This window comes from Eptatretus burgeri, chromosome 15 (assembly GCF_056783735.1).
Source record: "Eptatretus burgeri isolate ZD-2024b chromosome 15, Ebu_testis_v1, whole genome shotgun sequence".
Taxonomy (NCBI): Eukaryota; Metazoa; Chordata; class Myxini; order Myxiniformes; family Myxinidae; genus Eptatretus; species Eptatretus burgeri.
The window spans coordinates 47490510-47512930 of NC_140975.1; the positions used below are offsets into that span (position 1 = coordinate 47490510).

Here is a 22421-nt window from a genome sequence, read left to right on the forward strand (position 1 = left end):
ACCACGTGAGCTCTCGGCACGACTTACACGTGGAGCAGACACCAAACCAAAGACAGAACGTACAGTCAGCCGAGCCACACCTGTGCAGGTGCTTTTTCATCGAAACACTTCTCAGCACCCAGCTTGTCCACAGGTGCGTCTTTGGCTTGCCGCATGGTCTGGATGTTCTCCAGCTGTTCCCGCCAACGTAAAGGTTCCCAGCACTTTGTCCCATTTCCCTCGGGATCCAGGTGTTCCAGGTGTTGTTGTTCATAACAAACCGTGATCCGATTCCGCCGTCTGGACTTGCTCGGCTTGACCTGCTCACCATCCCAAACCACCGCTGTTGGCGCCACAGGTATGAAGGGACGTGATGCTTTCGCACGCCTCGTCAACATCGTCCCGACAGATGCATTCAAAACAAACCATTAATTTCCTTGGTTTTTACTGATTAATTAACATGCGATCTTAAGCCTAAATTTACTTCAAAATTCCATTTTGATTCACATTTTCTTTAATTCAAATCACACATTTATTTTTTGGGAACTGGGAGACCTGCCCGACTAAAGCAAAACAACTCCAACACACCGCTCGCTCGACCGTTCGCAGGATACCCTGAAGTAAACAAATACCTCAATGAAAAAAAACCGAGATTAATGACAAAAAGACTAATTTAACATTGAAATCACAAGTATGACAAATATGCACGAATTCAGATGAATCCTGAGGCGATTATGAACCAACACGTTTGCCTTTTGCCGCCATTGGTGCCCTTGAGAGGAGAGATTGAACCTTCATTGAATCCTCACGCAGGCACACCAGATACACATGTTTCGTTTTCTTGATCTAAAGACCGGGAACTGCAAGATACTACCTTGACTGTTTCGTAAAGGCGTTTTATCTCCAGAGCTTGAGGCTTCCTGGCGGTTCTTGTTTACTACAATATTTTATTTAAACACACATTGACGTTCTCTTTATTGTCTTATGTTATATTATATGGTGTGTGGGTGGACTTCGAGGGCGAAAATAAAATGACCATAAAACAACAACAACCTTAACAGCGGTGGAGCGACGTTGGTTTCGATGGCAACAAGACCATTAAACCACAACAACCTTAACAACAGCGGGACTTTGGTTTCGATGGCAACAAGACCATTAAACCACAACAACCTTGACAATAGAGGTTGAGGAAAGTTGGGATTTTTCGTCGTGCTTCGCAGTTCCATTGAAATAAGAATCACGATGGACGCGGGACAAGTCGTTTCTTTAGCTGAGGTGAGTATTGTTCGCTGATTGTACCTGATCCCCCGTTGCACATGAAGGTTCGATCCTTCGACTTTCCGAAAAGAGAAATCGATCACCATTTCGGTTTATGTTTAAGTCCTTGCCGTCTCTCTCCTCCCTCCTCGAGCCTTCCTTCACACTTGCCCGCTGGGTTCGAGCTCCGAACATCAGGACGCTTGTTTATTGAGAAATTGAAGATTCACAGTTACTGTTGATTTTGAGGTAACAATGTCAACTTCGGCCGAATTTCTAAAATCCTCAATTTTCTGAGGTAACGATGTCAATATCGGCCGAATTTCTAAAATCTTCAATTTTCTGAGGTAATAATGTCAACATCGGCCGAATTTCTAAAATCCTCAATTTTCTGAGGTAAAAATGTCAATATCGGCCGAATTTCTAGAATCCTTATTTTTTCTGAGGTAATGATGTCGACATCGGTCGAATTTCTAAAATCCTCAATTTTCTGAGGTAACAATGTCAACATCGGCCGGATTTCTAAAATCTTCAATTTTCTGAGGTAACAATGTCAACATCGGCCGAATTTCTAAAATCCTCAATTTTCTGAGGGAACGATGTCAACATTGGCCGAATTACTAAAATCTTCAATTTTCTGAGGTAACAATGTCAACATCGGCCGAATTTCTAAAATCCTCAATTTTCTGAGGGAACGATGTCAACATTGGCCGAATTACTAAAATCTTCAATTTTCTGAGGTAACAATGTCAACATCGGCCGAATTTCTAAAATCCTCAATTTTCTGAGGTAATGATGTCAAGATCGGCCGAATTTCTAAAATCCTCAATTTTCTGAGGTTACGATGTCAATATCGGCCGATTTTCTAAAATCCTCAATTTTCATCCGATTGATTTGAACAGGATTTGCATTTCATCAGCACAGTGAATTCAAGATCAACTGGTTTAAAAAACAACAACAAAAAAACTGAAGTTATTTGAGATGTCAAATATCGGTCACAATAGCAAGTCGTTTGAAAATGAGATTTTACTCCAACGAGTTTGTTGTGATGTCACAACAATCTGTCGCCTCGATCTGTTCAGCCACTTCAGAGAAGAATAATTTTGAATTTTTGAAACAATATGGCTGCCGAATCACGTGACCGATGACGTCATGACTTTTTTTTCTGTCGACCATTTTATCCCTTGATGACCCTCAAAAATATTCAAACTCATCGGATGTGGCATTCTACATATGCAATTATTACGTCATAATGAGGGTATCTATGACGTCATAAAAGTCACACTCATTCCCCATGCGGAGTACTTGCTGTGTGCCAAGTTTCAATTTTTTTCCTTGGCGTGGTTTCAGATACAGAGGTAAGCCTGGTGTTGGCTTAGTGTTAGGGTGGCAGCTTGGGATCCTAGGGTCCTCAGTTCAAGTCCCGTTGGCCGCTGAATTAAAACACACCAGGAGGTTGACTCAGTCTGTCATCCTTCCAAGGTCGGCAACAATGAGCACCAGTGTACTGGAAAGGGGGACACTGCATCAGCGGCATAGCTACGTCCCAACCAATGATGCAACCAGCAGCCACAGGCTACACTCAATAGAGAGAGAGTGATACGGAGGTCCAAAGTTTTTACCTTTTTTCCAAGATGGCTGCCACACCATGTGACCTATATCGTCATAATTATCATTAAAACATTTCACAGGAGTAGTTGCATCTTTGGTTAAAATTTAGTCTCAATCCGACAAGCATTTGCGGAGAAGAACACGAAAGTTCTGTGCATATAAACAGACAGACAGACAAACAAACAGACCCAAATGCAATCCCCTCTCCGAATCCTTCGGCGAGGGTAATACTCATAAAATTGTTTATTCAATTGCAAGTATCACAATGGTGTTGAATTTCACGTAAATTACATCATAAAAGGAATAGTCCCAAGTGGGACAGACCCTCGTCTCCCGTTGGAGGAAGGTCGTAGTTGAGATACATCAATAAAGTGATAAATTTGATGATTTTCAGTTTGATTCGATGGGTTACTTCATATTATGGGCCCGTGGGGGTCTTTCAGCCTTCTATTTCTTTTCGAAATTACTCTCAAACTTCTATTTCTATGTAACACAAACATTTTCATCATTAATGTATCTCAATCCATGAAAACATGTCTACCCATCACAAAATCAGTTTAACAATTCCCTCTGACCATGCGTAATAATAAAAACTAAACAGTTTTACCTGGGGTGTACTTGCACCCCACCACTAAAACACTGTCTGCATCTCTCTCTGTCTTGAAGAAATGGGTATAAAATGAAGAGGTTGGTGTGAAAAGTCAGTCAAGCTACCTCTTACTTCAGTGCTGCCAATGACGTCAGTGTTAATACACCCCAAACAAAAACAGTGAACAAGTCTTGGGGCGGTAAGCCGTGACGTTTGCAACCGATGAACATGAAATTTCCTGAACCCCACAACCCCATCATCAACTGGCAAGCCTTGTAGTCTAGCTCTTTATAATGGGATGCAAGTTCCAATTCCTGGAATTGAATAGCCAAAGCATTATCATCGCATGTACAGATGATTTTGAGGGATTTTCATCGAAGGAAGATTTAACGGATATCATTTTGGACAATAATCCTTCCTTCAGGACATATCAACTTTGAGGATTCTAGTGTCATTCGGTGGAATTGCCCCGGTATTGTGAAACATGCCGGTGACTTTGCTTGACATGAGCAGGTGAGGGTGCTTGATGTAACTGCTGGGAAGATCTGAACTGTGAATTTAAATTAGTGATATGATTGCTTTGGATCATCGACACAATATTACCCTCATTACTGCAGAGGAAATTGATTGAATGTTCTCTTTGTGTGTTGATGTGGGTTGTGTAATGATTATTAGTCCCCTACCGGTTTTAACAGAGGGGACTCTTGGTTTGCCATCAGTCTGTCTGTCTGTCTGTCCGTCCATCCCACCTGTAGTTTTCCAGACTTTTTTTTCAATACCCTTTAACATATGCAACTGAAACTTGGTACTTGGCTTCATTATAGTGAGTTTGAGAACAAGTTTGAGTTTCAGGGCATTTCATCAAGTTTTTCACAGTTATGCTCTTTTTGGACTTAGAAAATATCACATCGGAAGGGGACATGTATTGCAAAGCAATTCTCGCTCTTGTTAATCATTGTTTACTTGATTTGGTGGAGATCTGTGATACGACATTGTCTTTGGACTGATGTCTCGTCTTTTGTGCAGGATCAAATTGGCCTGTCCCGAGTGAAACTGATTAAGAAGCTCGGGAAAGATGACTTCGGGAAGGTCTACCTTGCGAAAACTGTTCCAGAGGACAATACAGTGAGTGTGCCTCGTGCATGAACGGGTTTGCAGGAGCGAGTGTACTGCGCATACAGGAGCGAGTTTGCCACGTGTGCAGGAGCGAATGTGCCACTCGTGCAGGAGTGAGTGTGCTGCATGCCATGTGCAGGAGCGAATGTGCCACTCGTGCAAGAGTGAGTGTGCCCCGTGCAGGAGTAAGTGTGCCACGTCCCACGTGCAGGAGTGATTGTGCCGCATGCAGGAGTGAGTGTGCTGCATGCCACGTGCAGGAGCGAGTGTGCTGTGTGCAGGAGCGAGTCTGCCGTGTGCAGGAGCGAGTGTACTATTTGCAGCTTGCACTACTAACATCCATCCCATTGATTGATTGATTACGCTGTGGAGGATTGATGGAGGATAAAGGTGTTGGAAGGTTGAAGGAGATGGGATTGCTTTCTCTGGTTATTAACTCCACCACTGAAGGTGGACGAAGGTTATGCTTTCACTCCTATGTATCTCTTTGTCTGTTTGTCTGTGAACAGGTGATCTCAAAATATTGTGGGTGGATTCAGACAAAATTTGTTGGATAAGTTGGGTGTGTGACAAGGACAAAATGATTAGATTTTGGTGGAGATCTGGATCCAGAATTTTTTAAGTGATTCTTCACCATTGAGAAACCGGGCCAAAAACGATATGTAGCACAATACAAAGCGAAACTGGTGTAATGAGATGGGGGGGGAGGAGATAATTGGGTGCACAAAGTGAGGGGTAGGGATTCACACATTGAGGTTAGTGGGGGGTGGTTGTATGGAGTGCGACTCCTTGCAGGCTAAGGTGAAACACCAGTTTACTCTGCCAGGGTATGTGATCAAGAGAAACAAATATTTTGCTAAAATTCATTTTTGTTGAGGGCTTAATGAAAGATTCTTATTCTGATGTACCATACTCTGTTCCAGAGATATGATGTTGTTCAAGCAGTTTCTTGGCAAGGATGAAACTGGGTAGTTTGCCATTGCCTTCCATCCAGCAGTAATTCGGACAGGAATTTGGAATTTGGTTTGGGTGCTGGCGATCGGCAGGTAACTTATTCTTCATGAAGGAAACTGTGGGATGTTTAACTTCGACCAACTAATGCTAGCAGATGGGACACCCAATTTAATGTCCATCTGAGAGGTGACGCACACACATTGATGAATCACTTGGCCTGTGAAACACTGGGGTGATGGTATATAGCTGGGTCAGGATTCAAAACAGGCTAAACAGGTCAGTGGTGAATGTGCGTACATCTCGGCCATCCTGTCAGGCCTAATGAAAGATCGTGTGAACTTTTGGGAAGATAATATCTGGGTCTTTTGTTCACCAAGTCTCATTTGCAAGATTTACTTCTTTTCAGTTACTTTGTCAGCAGCTGCTGCAAATTGATACTAATTTACTCATGTTGTTGTAATTGAAAGATGGAGACATCATTCATAATGGTGACGTCAAAGACGGCCCTGTCAGGTCTTTGATAACCATGAAATTGTTTTCTCTGTCGGGGTGAGCAGACACAACTGAAAGAATATTTGAGTGGAAATTGTTGCATTTTACCATGTCAGATAGAGATGTTTTCAGTTTATTTGTTTTGATAATTACTCAAAGGCTTTTGCTTAAAGTTGTATTCACTGGTATGTTGTGGGCGAGGGTATCTTGTGGCTCCTCTGGAAGGTTGTGCTTTTGTTTTGTACACTCGTATATCCATCACCTGTGCAGTTAAACGGTGCCCTTTATGCCACAATTTAACTGCTCAGGTGATGGACATTGAGCCTAGGTTAAATAGGAAAGGACAGACTGAAGGAATTACACTCTTACCAGGTGAGGCCGCTTGATAATTGCAATTGTTGTGTGTCCATTATTCTTGCAGGAAGTTGATTTTAATCCATTCCTTCCAGTACAAAGAGCAGGTGTGCAACAGTACCTATATCTGTTCTTCATACTTGAAGGGAATGGAGGTACAAAATGAAGAATGCAATGGAAGGATTGTGAAACTTGTTTCTCTTCTTTGTTGCCTTTACAGGTTGCGATCAAGATCCAATCAAGGGCGTCACATTTGCAAGAAGACAAGGAAATGGTTTGTCTGAACTCGCAACAAGACGAATTTGAGTATCGTTTAACTTTCTTCTTTTTGTGATTTTGATTAAAATGGTCATTTTCCATTTTCCAAACAAACTCTTTATTTTTCACAAACATATCTGAACTTGTATTGCCGTTCAGTTCTGAATGTGTACAATGTAACTTAGGGTGCTTCTGGAGCCCCATTATTTAAAAAAATATTTGCATTAAACTTCTATCTTCCCTCAGTTTGTTCCACTCCCTTATTCGACCACTCGTACAAAATTTGGTTGAAATCAATTATTGTCTAGGGAGTCCACGAGCCAATCAAAATTGTATCGCAAGTTTATTAACCTCCGCCATCTTCGAAGATGGATGGAGGTTACTGTTTTCACCCCTTTCTGATTGTTTGTTTGTTTGTGAACAGTATTACGGAAAAACTCCTCGACGGATTTCGACGAAACTTGGTGGGGGGGGGGGGTTTGGTATGGTCCAAGGATCATGCCATTAAATTTTGGACTTGGTCCCCCCCCGCCCCCCCCAAAAAATTTAGAGAAAATAATTTTTTTTTGCATTTCTACATGTTTTAAGTGATTTCCAACCCCCCCCCAAAAAATTGTTACCCCCCCCCAAAAAGAATTTTTTGCATTTCGACATGTTTTGTGATTTCCAACCCCCCCAAAAAAAATTGTGAGAGAAAATTTTTTTTTTGCATTTCTACATGTTTTAAGTGATTTCCAACCCCCCCCCCCAAAAAAATTGTTATTAGAGAATTTTTTTTTTGCATTTGTACATGTTTTAAGTGATTTTCACCCCCCCCCCCAAAATAAAGTTGAGAAAAAAATTTTTTTTTTGCATTTCTACATATTTTAAGTGATTTCCAACCTCCACCCTCCCCCCCCCAAAAAAAAATTGTTAGAGAAAAAAAACTTTTTGCAACTTTTTTTTCAACAATTTCGATTTCTTTTTTTTGCATTTGTACATGTTTTAAGTGATTTCCTATCCTCCCCCCCCCCCCAAAAAAAAAATGTTGGAGAAAAGAACTATAACTCTCAGCACTGTTGACATCATATTTAATGAATAAGATATAAGGTTCACTTGAGTGACCCAGCAGTATTGGCGGCGGATGTTTTGCACTCTCCCGAGTGCTCCCCCTCTAGTTAACCTCCGCCATCGAAGATGGACGGAGGTTACTGTTTTCACCCCTGTCTGTTTGTTTGTTTGTTTGTTTGTGAACAGTATTACGGAAAAACTCCTCAACGGATTTCGACGAAACTTGGTGTGGGGGGTTATGTATGGTCCAAGGATCATGCCATTAGATTTTGGAGTTGGTCCAAAGTCCAATATGGCCGCTATGGTAGCCATTTTGAAAAAATATTTGAATTTTTGTTTTTGCATTTCTACATGTTTTAAGTGATTTCCACCCCCCCCCCCCCCAAAAAAAAAAAAAATTTTGCAACTTTTTTTTCAACCAAATTTCGATTTTTTATTTTTGCATTTCTGCATGTTCTAAGTGATTTCCAACAAAAAACATGCCAAAATTATAATTGCGGCTGATTTTGGAACTTCAGGTGGATATACCCACGTAAAATCAATTCTGTCTCAATGAATCTAGTTATGACAAATGAATTGAATATGTAAAAGTTAAAAGTAAAAGGGAAAGTTGCAAACTATAACTCTGTGAGCACTGTTGACGTCAAATTGAATGAATATGATATCAGGTTCACTTGAGTGACCGAGCAGTATTGGCGGCGGAGGTTTTGCATTCTACCGAGTGCTCCCCCTCTAGTTATTTTATGCAAGAGGCAGCTATATTTATGCAATGAGTTACTCTGAAAAATAATAGCTCCTGTATATTATTTGCCCTATTTAAGGTTATGTTTAATCATTTCACTGTTCATATCCACAAAATTAAGCATGAGTCAGCTATTTGATAGATAGGGACATAATTAAAAAATAGCTGCCTTATGTTTTATTAAATACATTGGAGCTTATATTATAAATTGGCTACCATTTCTATATTTGAGTCATAGAAACCGAACAAAAGGCAGTGCTAGTCAAAAAGTGACTTTATTTTTCAAATTTTAAGAGAACCAGTAACATGTATTAAAGCACTTCAATAATGAACGAATTGAAAATCCACAGTTTGAATCTTGGTACCTCGTATTGCAGTAGTTCACAGTTCATATCAAAGGTGCCAAATTTCACAACACACCGAGTCTCATGCTTATTGTGATTTGTAGATTTCCGCTTGTGCAGGTTTGAGGTTTGTTTTCTGTCTTGCTCCACAACTTGTAACACATTTTGATAATGTTCTTCAGTTTTGGCTGCTGCAAGAAAGTCCGAACTCAGTTTTACTCCACACTCAGCACAATCATTTACCACATTCATGGCATCAACATTAACAACAGAAGCTTGGTATGCAGCAAAGTTTGACCAGCTTCCAACATCCTCTGCAAGAAACTCATGGTCTATCTCTAGAATTTGAAGAGTGAACCAAGAATCTTGGCTGACTAAATCAGCAAGCGTAGTGGACCGATTGATGCCTGTAGGGAACTTGGGCTTCCCAAACCCAGTGCCAAAACGGTCACATGGCATGTGTATAACCTCTGGAGGTTTAACAGTCAACAGTCTATCACCAAGTGCCCGTTTCTCCTCTTGTGGTACTTTGTTACTGAAGAGTGCAAGAGGTACCATCTCTGCAGTGAGGTACCAGAGATGGCGTTGAAACGCTCTGACTGCACTTATGGAAACCTCGGGATTCACAGCTTCATACATTAGCAGAGTGTGATACAGCTTCAAGTCATTCCAAGGTGCATCGACAGCAGAATTACATGTAATCCACCAGGAGCTGTAGACAATGGTAGCAAAAGTCACAAAGTCCTTCACTTTTGGCAGCTGGTGTTTCGTTGTAATTGTTCTTGGGGCGAGTTGGTTAATTGCAGCTTCCAACAGACAAATCTTGATGGAATATATCAGCTTTGCCATCCATCGGGCTTGATGAAGAGCTCCAGGTCGCTTGAAGTTTATTGTGTCATTACCACCCAAAAACACAAGACACAACTCTACAAACTCATGATGATCATCTTTGTGAAGATCTAACTGCAGAATAATGGATCCTATTTGAATAGCTGCCGTATGCACATAGTAGTGGAGATAGCCCTCCAACTTTGGGCTACCAGTGGACCCCCTAAACAACTTCTGATTTCATTTAAATTTCACAGAGGTTATTATTTTCAATAATGGAACATTTTAAGACTAGGTAGAAGTTAATTGTTTACTATGAGGGCTCCAGAAGCACCCTAATGTAACTTATAATAGTTTTTTTTTTCATTGTTGTTCTTGTGTGACTGGTGCAAATGTCACTTTAAAAAATTATTTTTTTCAGTTTCGCACAGAATTTTCCATCTTGAGAAAACTGAACCACTCAAACATTGGTAAGCTTTGAGATTGATCTTCTCCTTAAACGTTGACAAGATAATAATGGGCTAATAATGAAAATGTATCAACACGTGTTTAACTCTGCCGAAATATTTATTACTTCCTTAGCTTGTGTTGTTCTGTTCTCTCAACATAGTGAAAGCAATCAACATCGGTGAAACCGAGAGAGCCTTGGTGTACATGCTTCTCGAATATGTAGAAGGCTATAAGTTTCCTCCCACTGCTTCATTTCCTTTGTTTAATCACACCCTGTTCTTATCTTTTCATGAACACATGTTTGTTGGAATCTCACAACGCCCAATTTTGGAGACCTTTGTTTTATATACATGCATTGTCAAGGTTCATGGAAGAAGTCGTACATTGAACAGATGAGGACGTCACAGAACAAAAGCAACGGGGGGGGGGGGGAGAGAGAGAGAGAGAGAGAGAGAGAGAGAGAGAGAGAGAGAGAGAGAGAGAGAGAGAGAGAGAGAGAGAGAGAGAGAGAGAGAGGAGGGCAGGGGGGTGGAGATAGAGGGAGACCTGGACAAACAATGGGTGAAGGGCGGGGCAGGAAAGGACAAGATGGATACAGAAGGAAACTCTGAGGAGGCAAAAACTGGAAACTTGGAAGGACGAGGGATTAGGGTGGGTTAACAAGGGTAGAAAAGATCATGGATTTGGATTCGGGGACAATTTGAAATAGTGGTGAACAGCTGTGCTTAATGAGCCATATGATCCCCGAAGCACAGCACCCATCAGAGGAATCATCTGAGTTTTCTTCCCCTTGCGTCTGTGTGTTGTCACACAATCTCAATATCAGTCCTTTGCTTTCCATCTCCTGTTGCCTCTCTCTTCCATATGCTGAGACTTTGTAAACAAAAAGGGGTTTTACTCTGATGTTCATGCTGTTCCATTGGAAGTTGTTATTTTTATTGTATGATTGGCCTTGAATCGGAAATGCAACAATTTAAAATCATTTTTATGTCTGGCATAATGGCACAGAGGTTGTGCATTCACCTTTGAGCTGTCTCGCCTGGATTTGCTTCCCGATCTGACTATACACCTTTGGATTAGTGCTTAGCAGGTGGGATATTGCATCATTGAATGTACTTTTCCTTTGGAGGGACATTAAAGATTGATGTGTTGTGTTGTGTGTTAGCATAAGTTGGAGGACACTATTGATCCCACGGTGTCCTTCGAGAAGATGAGGTGAGCTGTCACCCATAACCTGGCTACATTCCAAATTCCCACCCGAACCTACAGGGGGAGCGACGTCGGTGACACAGCCATGCTCTCATCAATGATGTGAAAGATTAGCTTCATGCTGCACAAGAATGAATGAACTTAAATAAATTATTCTTCACTAGACTGATGGAATGGAGTTTTATATTAATATTTGAGTTGTGTCAACCCTCTCAGCTCAGAATAAAACATTTGTGATGTTACCACCTGCAGATACTCTGGATATCCTGTGTCTTTCCCGAGGATATTTTAATGAAGAGGAGGTGAGAGAAATCGTGCACCAGGCAGTGTCGGCACTGGCATATATTCACTCACTCAATATCTGCCACAGAGACATAAAGGTACGGTCATGTTAAAACATCAAGATACTTTTTAAACGTGGCATTGGAATGGCATGTGTTCAGTTCGATCTACTTCACCATAGGTGACATTATAATCGCAAGATTTCTTAACTTTTCAATTTCATTAACTTTTAATAGTTCAAAACATTATTTTTTTCACCTGGAGTTCAGGGATTGGATTTCTCAATTTGTCATGCCTGTTCATTCCCAACAAAGTGACATATATCATCATCACAGTAAAGAACCACAACCATTTCAGGAAAAAGTGATTTTCAAGAAAAAATCAAAGTACTTGTTATAGACTTGATTGGTTGACATCTGTTATCTGGGATATTTTCTCCCAAGGTGAGCTTGCACAGATTAATACCCACTCCTTTCCAGTGCCATTCCTTCAAGTTGCATTCCCATTCCTTTATTTCCCCCTCTTATCTTTCCTTTCTCATTCACAGCCAAGGAATCTCATGTTGAGTAGCTCTGGCCAGCTAAAACTCATCGATTTTGGTTTGGCCACAACGTTTACCGCTGGAAAAACCATGACCAAATTCGTCAGCACATTACCCTTCATGGCACCAGAAGCCCTCGATGAACAACGGTATACACCAGTCGTGGACACGTGGAGCTTGGGGGTGGTGCTTCATAAATTACTGGCTGGAAACTTACCTTTCAATGGGTGTCATCAGAAGGTGAGTCAATTCAACGATAGCAAGTTATAACTCAAAGTGAAAAAACGTTGCAAGGTATATCAATGTAAAGTCATTTTGGATGATCACCGTTAGAACGTTTTGGTCAAGTTTTCCTTTTTGACCAAAGTAAAAGTTGGTCAATGGACATTTATCCCAAAAAATGTTCAATTTTCTTGGTCAAGTTTCCTTGACCAATTGATAATTCACTAATATATGTGCTGTGTGTGCATTTTCATTGCTCGCTTTTGCTAGAGGGGACGCTTTTAACCTACCGTTCCGAACATGAAATATTTAATTCAAATTGTCTTTCAAACATAATTTTCAGCACTTTTACAAAAATGGCAATTTCAAAATGGCTAACCTCAATTATTGTTCTTTGATGCAAATCGGACTCACAAAAATATCGGAAATAAGAGAAATATCTGTGGATGAGAAGTGTTGAGTTCCTTTCATTCCTCTCATCATACAAATGAGCGGCGGCAGTCAGACACACACACACACACACACACACACACACTTCTCCTTTTAGCAGAAGATGCAAAAATCCTCACCATAATTAACGGACCAGTGTTTGTGGGTTTGTTTGTTTTTCGTGCTACTCCTACAGTTCTGGCTCAATAACATCCAGACTGTTACAGAGGATCAGGCCCAAAAAAAAATGTTGCATTGGCGTAACGGGTCACTGAAAAATAGGGTAGGTCGGTCGGGATCTTTTTTTTTTTTTTTTTTTTCCTAATAAATCCCTCCCAAAATCTCCCCCGGCTCGAGTACCACCCTTTTTGTCGGCGGGTTCTGTCCGAAACACTTCCGGGTTTTTGCGATCGCGATCGCGATCGCAATCAACAAGATACTTGAAAACGATAGCAAAACAACAAAAATAGCAATAAAATAGGGTCGGCAAAATTTTTCGATAGCAAAAAAACAAAAAAAAAACGTAGGGTCGGCGGAATTTTTAGGGTCGGGCGGGTTACGCCAATGCAACATTTTTTTTTATGGCCTCAGCATGACCCCAATTAATGTATAGGGGTGTTTTTATCTCTGACGGTGGTTTTGGGAGGGTGAGGGGGGGGGGACACACAAATTCTCCACGTAAAGATGTGTCGTATAGCGCCGCCTCTCGGTGGGGGTAGTTATTATAAGTCCTCACCATTTACAGAACAGTATTCCTGTCCCCACATTTTCCAGTGCAGTGAGGTGTTTTGAATTCCAAGCAGTCGGGATGTTTTTGCTTTATGCATGTATATATATATATATATATATATATATATATATATATATATATATATATATATATATATATATATATATATATATATATATATATATATATTGTTACGGCTGTGGAAATTCGCAAACCACCATTCAGGGCCCATAGGTGAGATATCTCTAAGTACATGTGTAGTTAGCCCCAAAGTCGTTGTATAGAGGGAATTTACGTGATTCATTCGGGCTGCGACGCTTTGAGATAGCCGTTTTTCTGTTCTATCTTTATTTTGAACCAACCACGTCTCAAACGCCATCACACAACAACCACTTTAACCACCACGCCAGCCATCGTCACCAACTACAACCACGCTCCAACCCTCAGACAACAACAACAACACCAACAGCCATGACCTTTACCTTCACAACTCAATCCCACATCATCGCATCACCGCCATTCCCAAACAGCACCATAACCATCAAACCACCACCGAAAACACTCCACCACCTTCGCCTCTCTCCTTCTACGGCCATTCCTGCATCACCTGTCAACACTGAGCGTCGGGCTGTCTTGGGCCCGTTCAGCGATACGCACCGAGCCGCGAGCGCAAATAGCGGCCTTTCCGAGGAAAATTCGGATCACAAACGCTACACGCCCACTTCTGCTCCGTCCAATTAGCAAGTGCGGAGCGGCTTGGCCCCACCTCCAGGCGTGTCTGTGTGAAATCGATATATGCAAATTCTAGGATCAGGGGAAGTTCACGCCCACTTTTTGCTCCGTCCAATTGGCGATCGTGGCTCTGCCCCCGAGGTCATCCTGATCCGGATATTTGCATATTGTTTTCTCCTGCCGGCCTATAAAACGGCGAGCGCAAGGCGAATCAGGGCAGAGTGAGTCGAGTCATTGGTGTGGCAGAGAGTCGAGTCCGGTGGAGAGTCAGAAGTGATCGGTGTGTCATCGAGTTGGGTTCTGGAGTCGGCTGAGAAGAGTTGTGGGAAGAGGCCAAGGAGCCCGGGTCCGAGGCGAGAAGGACGGCGGTCGGCGACGAGGTCGCGGTGTGGCATCGCTCGTCGCGGTGTGGGATCGCTCGTCGCGGGACCCAAGCCAGCAGCCATTCTCCTCCCCCAGGGCATCAACAATTCCCCCTTTCCCCCGCGCTGAGATAGTGCAAAAAGGGGGCCCCGTTCCCACCCCACTCCAAACGTCGTGCCAACAAAACCCGCCAAGAAGCACAGAGTCGGGGCACAGCCGCGCGGCCACATTTGCGGCTCGTCCGCCAACGCGTCACGAGGACACGGTAGGACCCCCCCCCGGTCTCGCGGGCCTGGCCGCTCCTCCAGATCACGCGCACATTTGGCCTACAGGCCTGTCTGCCCCCTTGTCTATGAGGGTGGCTTCTTTCCTTTGCTTTTGAGTAAATGTGTGTTGGCGCCGTCTGCAAAGTAGAACTGTATAAGTGTTGCCGTGTGTGCGCGTCGTCGGTAGTAACTCTGCGTCGTTGCTTTTGTTTTGTTTGCTATATGTGCATTTTGACTGTATGACTGTATATATGTGCTTTCCGTGTGCCAGGAAATAAATGTGCTTTGTGTGAACTGTTTTCCCGTTTCGCTTTGTCTTTTCTCCATTGACTCTCCATCCTACTTCACGTAAAGGGTTCGTAGCGGGTGCAAGATCCCGGTAATTAATCTGAACCATTGAGGTCGACGATAACACCGCTCGGTTATCCCGATAGTACGGAACGGGCCGCCCAAGCGGCTTGTGTCCGGAGTCGACCTGCGGCGAGGTACGATCGCCCGGTTTACCATCCGCGTGGGTACTTAGGTCGGTCGAGTTTGGCGAACAACCCTATCCTACGCGCGTGGCCGATTGGCACGATTGTGGTGAGGTCGAAAGGCCCACCCGTGACTGGCTCCGGGCGATAGTTCCCGGAGGGTCACGACTGAATTGTCCGTCCTGTGGGTGACGCGGTCGCGATTCGAGTGACGTTGCCGTCCGCACGCCGGCGGCGCGAATTCGCAACACTGGTGTCCGGGAGTGGGATTCGAATCCCTCCTGCCTCCAAGCTAAATTCACGGGGAATCGGTTCAGGGGTGAGATGAGCGACCCCCGATTCCCTCCAAATTACAAGCGATTTAAATTAACCCCTTACGTGAAATAAGATGGCGTCTCAAGGCGAGCGGGAGCCGGGGGTAGAAATGTAGGATCCATTGCCCAGGTCGGTTCTTTTTATAATTATAACCCCACCACTAACTGTGGTCAGTGTTAGCGGCTTGAGCACGAACTTTGCCGGCAAACGGAGTCGCACAATGGCAGCGCGATCGCACCTCAGCGCAGCACGGAGCGGGCTGATATTAATAGCACAACTAACGGCACAGCACAAGGCGTGAGCTCCCAGTCACCGGTTCAAGCCACTTGGTCACGGCATGTGCCATGGCAGGCGTGGCAGGTTGACTATGCGAGCATTGGCAGGCTTCAGGCACAATTGGGGGATGTCTTGGGAAAGGTGAAGCGTTATGAAGAATATATCGAGGAGGTGCAAAGTGGAGTGGACGAGTCACAACAGCACGCAGACGAGCTTCAGAAAAATAACGTGTACGGGGGGACACAGCGATTGGACGATTTACTGGAACGAATTCGGTGGCAAAAACATGACTTGGCAAACAGAGTCGACAAACTATGTGGGAAAAAGAATTTGGTAGTGTTTTATACCTGTCAGTTGGAATATGCGAAGAGCAAACTGAACAAAAGAATAGAGGAACAGCAGATTGGTATCTCCCAGGATAGGAAACAATGGGAGGAAGAATGGAAAACCGAGCTCGAAAAGAAACAAAAGGAGCACGACTTGGAAGTAAAACAACTAATGGAAAAAATTATTGGAGGAAGCAAGGCGGTTCAAAGAACTGGAGGGGAGAGTGAGGGAAATACAGTTGGAAGAGAAAAAATGTGAACATGATGGGGAGTTGGTACAATTGAAGGAAGAGATAAGAACAGGCAATCAGGAAAGAGAAAGCCTAGAATGGAAGATAAAAAAAGAGGAGAGAGAGCTGGAGGAAAGGACGGAAGAATTGCTGGAAAAGTCTGAACAGTTCAAAGAACTGCAGGGAGAATTGAGGGAGGAAGGAGAAAGGAAAACAAAGCTAGAAAAGGAAAAACGCAAACAAGATGGGGAATTGGAACTACTGAAGCGAGAGGTAAGGGCAGGCCAGTTTAAAAGAGAAATCCTGGAAGGGGAGATAAGAATGGGAAAAGGAATAGCAGAAAAAACTAAAGGAATACAGTAAAAAAAAGGGACGAATTGAGGAGGGAAGCAATGGAAAGAAGGGATGAAATGAGTGAAGAAGCATGCAAATTGAGGACGGAACTAGAAATAAAAGCTTCTGAGTTACGGAAACACCAGAACAAAGAGACGGAATTACAAAACGGGCTGAGGACGTTGAAAGAAGAAAGAATGAAACGTTAAGGAACCACACTAAAAAGATCGAACAATTAGAAGCCAAAGCAAGGTTGGAGTGTGCGGAGATGAGAAAGGAATTGGAAAAGAAAGCTTCCGAGTTACAAAAACACCAAAACAAAGAGACGGAATTACAAAACGAGTTGAGGATGGTGAGAGAAGAAACAACAAGGACGGAGAATGAAACGTTAAAGAACCACACTGTACTGATTGAACAGCTGGAAGTGAAGGCCAGATTAAAGAATAAGGAACAAGAAAGAGTACTGAAAGAACAAGGAATGAGACAGGAGAAGGAAATTAGTCAATTGAAGGAAACCACGAGATTGCAGAATGAGGAACAAGAGAGACAATGGGATAGAAAACAAAAAGAACATGAAGCTGAGGTTGACCAATTGAAAGAAAAGGCGAGGCTGGAGTGCGAGGAGATAGACAAAGAACAGCAAATGAAACACAAAATGGAGATGAACCAAATGAAGAAAACCACGAAACTGGAGAAGGAAAGACAGAAGAGGAAACGAGGAAGAGTAGTGAGAGAACAGCAAATGAAACACAAAAGGGAGATTAACCAAATGAAGCAAACAACGAAACTGGAGAAGGAAAGACAGGAGAGGAAACAAGGAAGGGTAATGAGAGAACAGCGAATGAAACACAGGAAGGAAATGAGCCAATTGAAAGAAACGATGAGATTGGAAAATGAAGAGCAGGAGAAACTGTGGGGTAGAAAACAAGAACAATGTGAGTTGGAAATTTAACAACTAAAACGGGGAGCAAGATTAGAGTCCACGGAGATTGAAAAACTCCGGAGGGAGAACGAAGAACTCAGGAAGTTCCGAGAGGAGGAACGACTCAGAAGGAGCCAGGAAGTAGAACAACGTAATAAGGTGAGATGTGTGACAGCACCAGAAAGAGCAATGTTGGTGGTGCAGGACTTGATTGACGCCACTCGTCGGATGAAGGAACAATTGGGGCGGGCCCTGATAAAGGAGACACAAATAAAAAAGGAGACGACGGAAGTAACAAAGACAAAGAAGGAAATGAAAGTATTGCCAGAGACATGGGAGATAGAGAGTGAATTGGACGGGGTTAGTGACGAACACACACACACATTGAGGTAGTGGAGGACGATGAGGGGGAGCTGGTGGACTGTTTGGGGACCCAGTGCGAGCAGCTGGATGGCCTCCTCCAGGAACGAGGGGAGGGAGTATGCCCCCTTGAGGCGACTCACGACGAGGCGGGTTCGGTCGTGTCGAGCGACTTCAAGGGGAGGAGTGCTGCGAACGGGTGCACGAGGAGCTTGGGGAGTATAGAGGCCCCGGAACCCCTTGTGGTGGCGCGAGTCCCCGGTGTGATTGTCCCCAGTGTGGTTACGAGTGTTGTCCCGGTGTGTGTGTGTGATGCAAGGTGTGAGTGCGGCCCCGTGTGTGGAAGCGACCCCGTGTTTGAGTGGTGTGGTGGCAAGTGTGCCAAAGGGCGTGCTTCCCAGCACGCCGTGTGTGGATGAGGCACCGCGTGTGAGTGAAAGGGTCCGTGTGAGAGAGACCTTGTGTGTGAGCGAGCGGTATGTAAGGGAGATGATGGTGGGCATGGGCGAACATGCAGCCGCGTCTTCCGGGGTGAGTGGAATGTCGTGGTGTGTGAGCGTCGTGACATGCAGGTGTTTGTGGATTGAATGGCGACGGAGACGGCAACAGAGAGACGAGGGCCGAATAGCGGCCGTAGCTAATTTGGGGACCGTACCGGGTTCACCCAGCAGCGAGCGCGAGGTCCGTGCTGTGCAACGCACAAGGCCGCCACGTGCTCGCTTGCGGGAGTGAAGCCCGGTCTGGAAACGCCAGCGGTGGATGTTGCCGATCCCGCGGATGGACTAAGTTTAGGCAGGATTTCGGATTTGGACCGGACGGGTTCTCCACGCGGGTGTGTGTGTTAAGCTCCAACGGGCAGAGCACATGTGTTCGCGTGAAAACCCCTCGAGACGTGGGGCTTGTGTTTTTTGTTTTTTTTATGCGCCGGGTGACGTCATGACTGCGTGTATGGTTGGAATCCGGCAGGAGGGTGAATCCCTGCCGGATGCTACCGTCCAAGAGGGACGAGGGACGCGAACAGCTGCCATGACGTCACGGGCAAGGTGCGCAGGTTGCGAGTTGCCGCGCTGGTGCTGCGCGTAATTGGAAAAAAAAGCAAGCCTCGCTTTCGGGTGAACGGGATTCCCTGGGCAAGGGGTGGAAGACCCCCCTGCCTGGGCACAGGATGACACTAGTTAGGGGATGGGTTAGTGTTAGCAAGACCGGCTTCATGGGGCAGGGGTAAGTCCTCATGGGGCCCGTGGAATGGACTAGCTAGAGGAATGTAGTTCAGATTTAGGATGGGAAAGATGACAATTTGAGGACAGTGACAGACTTTGGATGTGTAGTGGGGACGTAGCTTAGCTACGTAGTGTTAAATGGAACGTGCTGTTGTGTAAGGGACTACGTGGGAGCACGAGTTAGGGGATGAAGTTAGAAGGATTGCAGAGTTCAGCGGTGTGTGTGTTGAAGAGTGGAAATGTGCTTGGTGAGTGAGTGAGGCCAGCGGGTCTGTGTGTACGGAGCGAATGGGGAATGCATGGTGCAATGAGTGATTGGGGGGAGGAGTGACTCCCGCCCAAGGGACCCCAGGGTCAGTGTAGAGTGAGTAAGCTGAGTTAGTTAAATTTACCAAATGGAGGTCGTTTTACTGTTGGTGTGAATGTAGGCTCGGTACCCATTTGGAGGGTTGCAGGAGCCCTGTTGACGGGCTGGGAGCGTGGCTGCAAAAGGTGAGTATCGCTGAGTGGGTACCCCGGGCACCAGGCTAGTCGGGCAGTGCATTGGGCACGGGCACCCAGGGAAGGGGCCCGGGGCACCAGCCTGCCATGTGAGCATTTCAGGGGAGTCGCCATGGAGGGCACTCCCCGGTCTTTAGGGAGCTGGTAGGCTTGGAGGCAGTGTAGTGCCTGGGGGTACCATCGTCGGAGAATCGGCAGAGGTAGTTCCTGCCAAGGGAGCCACGCATCCCAGCCAAGAGACCGTGTGAGGGCACGGAAAGAAAATTGGGGGGAGGGGCAAGGCCCGAAATTTGAGAGGACACCAACACGGGCGACGGGAATCTGGGTTGATAGAACCAATAGTTTAAGCGAGAGGCGCTTGTTGAAAGCCCTGGGGTAGTTTAACAGTTAAATGGTTAGGGTAGATTAGGAAGTGTACCGCTCCGCACCATCCATCCCTTCGCTTACGTTGTGGGTCCCTGGACCCACTTTGGGTTAAAGATCGCTGAAGCCTGGGGAGGCCATCCGGAGGCTTGAGTGGGCCTCGACACAGGACACTAGCTCTCCCTTATTCCCCTCCAGGAAGGGAACATAGGGGTTGGGAGTAGGCTAGGGGACGATAGGTTAGCCAAACAAAGACAGTAAAGGGAGTTAGGGGACAATTTATAGTGGGGAAGAGTAAAAAAATAAAAATAAAAACAAAGAAAAAGCTGTGGCGAAATTGGTTTTTACAAATTAAGGGAGTGGGTATGGACGGTGACAGGCAAAGGCGATAGGTTGGGAGGGAGACCGTAGGGTAGGTCCGAGCCCGCCTTCTGAGTGGCCAGCACCACCGCACTCCCTCCACCAACCTCCACTGCAAGGCAAAGGCCGGCCCACTTCATCGGCAGCTGTTGTTTACCTGCGAGGCCTGTACCGGCCGGATCGTCTACAGCTGTTGTGCTTCAAGGCCTGTGCCGGCCAGTTCCTCTGCCGGCTGTTTTTACTGCAAGGCCGGTGCCGGCCAGTTCGTCTGCCAGCTTTGTGTGCCTGCAACGGCCTTGTTCTGCAGGCTGTGGTTGCCTGCTGACTTTGCCATGCCATGCCCACTGCCCTCATCTACTTTTTGCCCCCCGTTCAATTTTGCTTTGCCACCCCCCCCCCCCACCTTTTCATTGCCATGTGCGCCAGGATCGTCGCAACAGTGCAAGCTGCAGGGACTGCCCTGTAGGCAGCCGCGCCAGGGGACGGCATTTACGCAGCCCATGCGCCGTTGTTCGCTGCGCCCATTATAAAGGGGGAGGCCTAGGACTGCGTGTGAGCAGCCGGCCACATTCCCTGCCACTTGCATTGCTTGAGCCAGAGACTGCATGCGAGCAGCCTGGCTCCTTGCTGACTGCTTTTCTCTTTGCAGAGTCCATTGATCCTGGGCCATGGTTTAGTGTAAGATTTGTAAGGTTAAGATGTACTGTAAATATGAGTGCACCCCCGGCATGTATGTCTAGCGCCGGCAATTTTATTTAAGTCGTCCGTATGAGTGGGTTTGTTTCGTTAGTAACTCAGCTCTCAGGTTATCTATTTTGGGGACACGAATACCATGAATTTGGCACTCAGGGATCCGTAGGTAAAATGTACTAGGGGAGAACTACACATGATGGCACACGAAAATTTGACGATTCGGGACGAGTCTGTAAAAAGGGGAGGTGGTAGTGTTACGGCTGTGGAAATTCGCAAACCACCATTCAGGGCCCGTAGGTGAGATATCTCTGAGTACATGTGTAGTTAGTCCCAAACCCGTTGTATAGAGGGAACTTATGTGATACATTCGGGCTGCGACGCTTTGAGATAGCCGTTTTTCTGTTCTATCTTTATTTTGAACCAACCAGGTCTCAACCGCCATCACACAACAACCACCTTAACCACCATGCCAGCCATCGTCACCAACTACAACCACGCTCCAACCCTCAGACAACAACGCCAACAGCCACGACCTTTACCTTCACAACTCAATCCCACATCATCGCATCACCGCCATTCCCAAACGGCACCATAACCATCAAACCACCACCGAAAACCCTCCACCACCTTCGCCTCTCTCCTTCTACGGCCATTCCCGCACCACCTGTGAACACTGAGCGTCGGGCTGTCTTGGGCCCGTTCAGCGATATGCACCGAGCCGCGAGCGCAAATAGCGGCCTTTCCGAGGAAAATTCAGATCACAAACGCGACACGCCCACTTCTGCTCCGTCCAATTAGCAAGCGTGGAGCGGCTTGGCCCCGCCTCCAGGCGCGTCTGTGTGAAATCGATATATGCAAATTCTAGGATCAGGGGAGGTTCACGCCCACTTTTCCTCCGTCCAATTGGCGAGCGTGCTCCACCCCCGAGGTCATCCTGATCCGGATATTTGCATATTGTTTTCTCCTGCCGGCCTATAAAACGGCGAGCGCAAGGTGAATCAGGGCAGAGCGAGTCGAGTCATCGGTGTGGCACAGAGTCGAGTCGGGTGGAGAGTCAGAAGTGATCGGTGTGGCAGGAAGAGTCGAGTCGGGTGGCGAAGTGATCGGTGTGTCATCGAGTTGGGTTCTGGAGTCGGCTGAGAAGAGTTGTGGGAAGAGGCCAAGGAGCTCGGGTCTGAGGCGAGAAGGACGGCGGTCGGCGACGAGGTCGCGGTGTGGGATCGCTCGTTGCGGTGTGGGATCGCTCGTCGT

General features: G+C 45.5%; 3 protein-coding genes across 11 annotated transcripts in view; 1 reads left to right on the forward strand and 2 right to left on the reverse strand.

Annotated features, from left to right (window-relative positions):
- Positions 1–874, reverse strand: part of NTHL1 (nth like DNA glycosylase 1) — a 37348-nt gene extending 36474 nt beyond the window's left edge. Inside the window, exon 1 of one of the 3 annotated variants that reach the window (XM_085858420.1) lies at positions 81–866. In XM_085858420.1, coding sequence (XP_085714546.1) covers positions 81–377 — 297 coding nt within the window. In that variant the 5' untranslated portion in view covers positions 378–866. Of the gene's footprint in view, positions 1–80 lie in introns of all 3 variants that reach the window. The other 2 variants (XM_085858419.1, XM_085858418.1) reach the window with 2 other exon arrangements.
- Positions 875–1069: 195 nt separating this feature from the next.
- The window catches only part of LOC147012121 (uncharacterized), a 297678-nt gene continuing 276326 nt past the window's right edge, over positions 1070–22421 (forward strand). For 4 of the 7 annotated variants that reach the window (XM_085858432.1, XM_085858433.1, XM_085858435.1 and 1 more), the window contains exons 1-2: positions 1070–1254; positions 4463–4561. In XM_085858432.1, coding sequence (XP_085714558.1) covers positions 1222–1254; positions 4463–4561 — 132 coding nt within the window. In that variant the 5' untranslated portion in view covers positions 1070–1221. Of the gene's footprint in view, positions 1255–4462; positions 4562–6572; positions 6627–9995; positions 10045–11485; positions 11614–12062; positions 12297–22421 lie in introns of all 7 variants that reach the window. The other 3 variants (XM_085858437.1, XM_085858436.1, XM_085858434.1) reach the window with 2 other exon arrangements.
- On the reverse strand, positions 8366–9941 carry LOC147012122 (uncharacterized). The gene is made up of 2 exons (XM_085857905.1): positions 9909–9941; positions 8366–9808 (listed from the first exon to the last, which is right to left on the reverse strand). The coding sequence occupies exons 1-2, from the start codon at positions 9939–9941 to the stop codon at positions 8714–8716; spliced, it is 1128 nt and encodes a 375-aa protein (XP_085714031.1). The 3' UTR covers positions 8366–8713.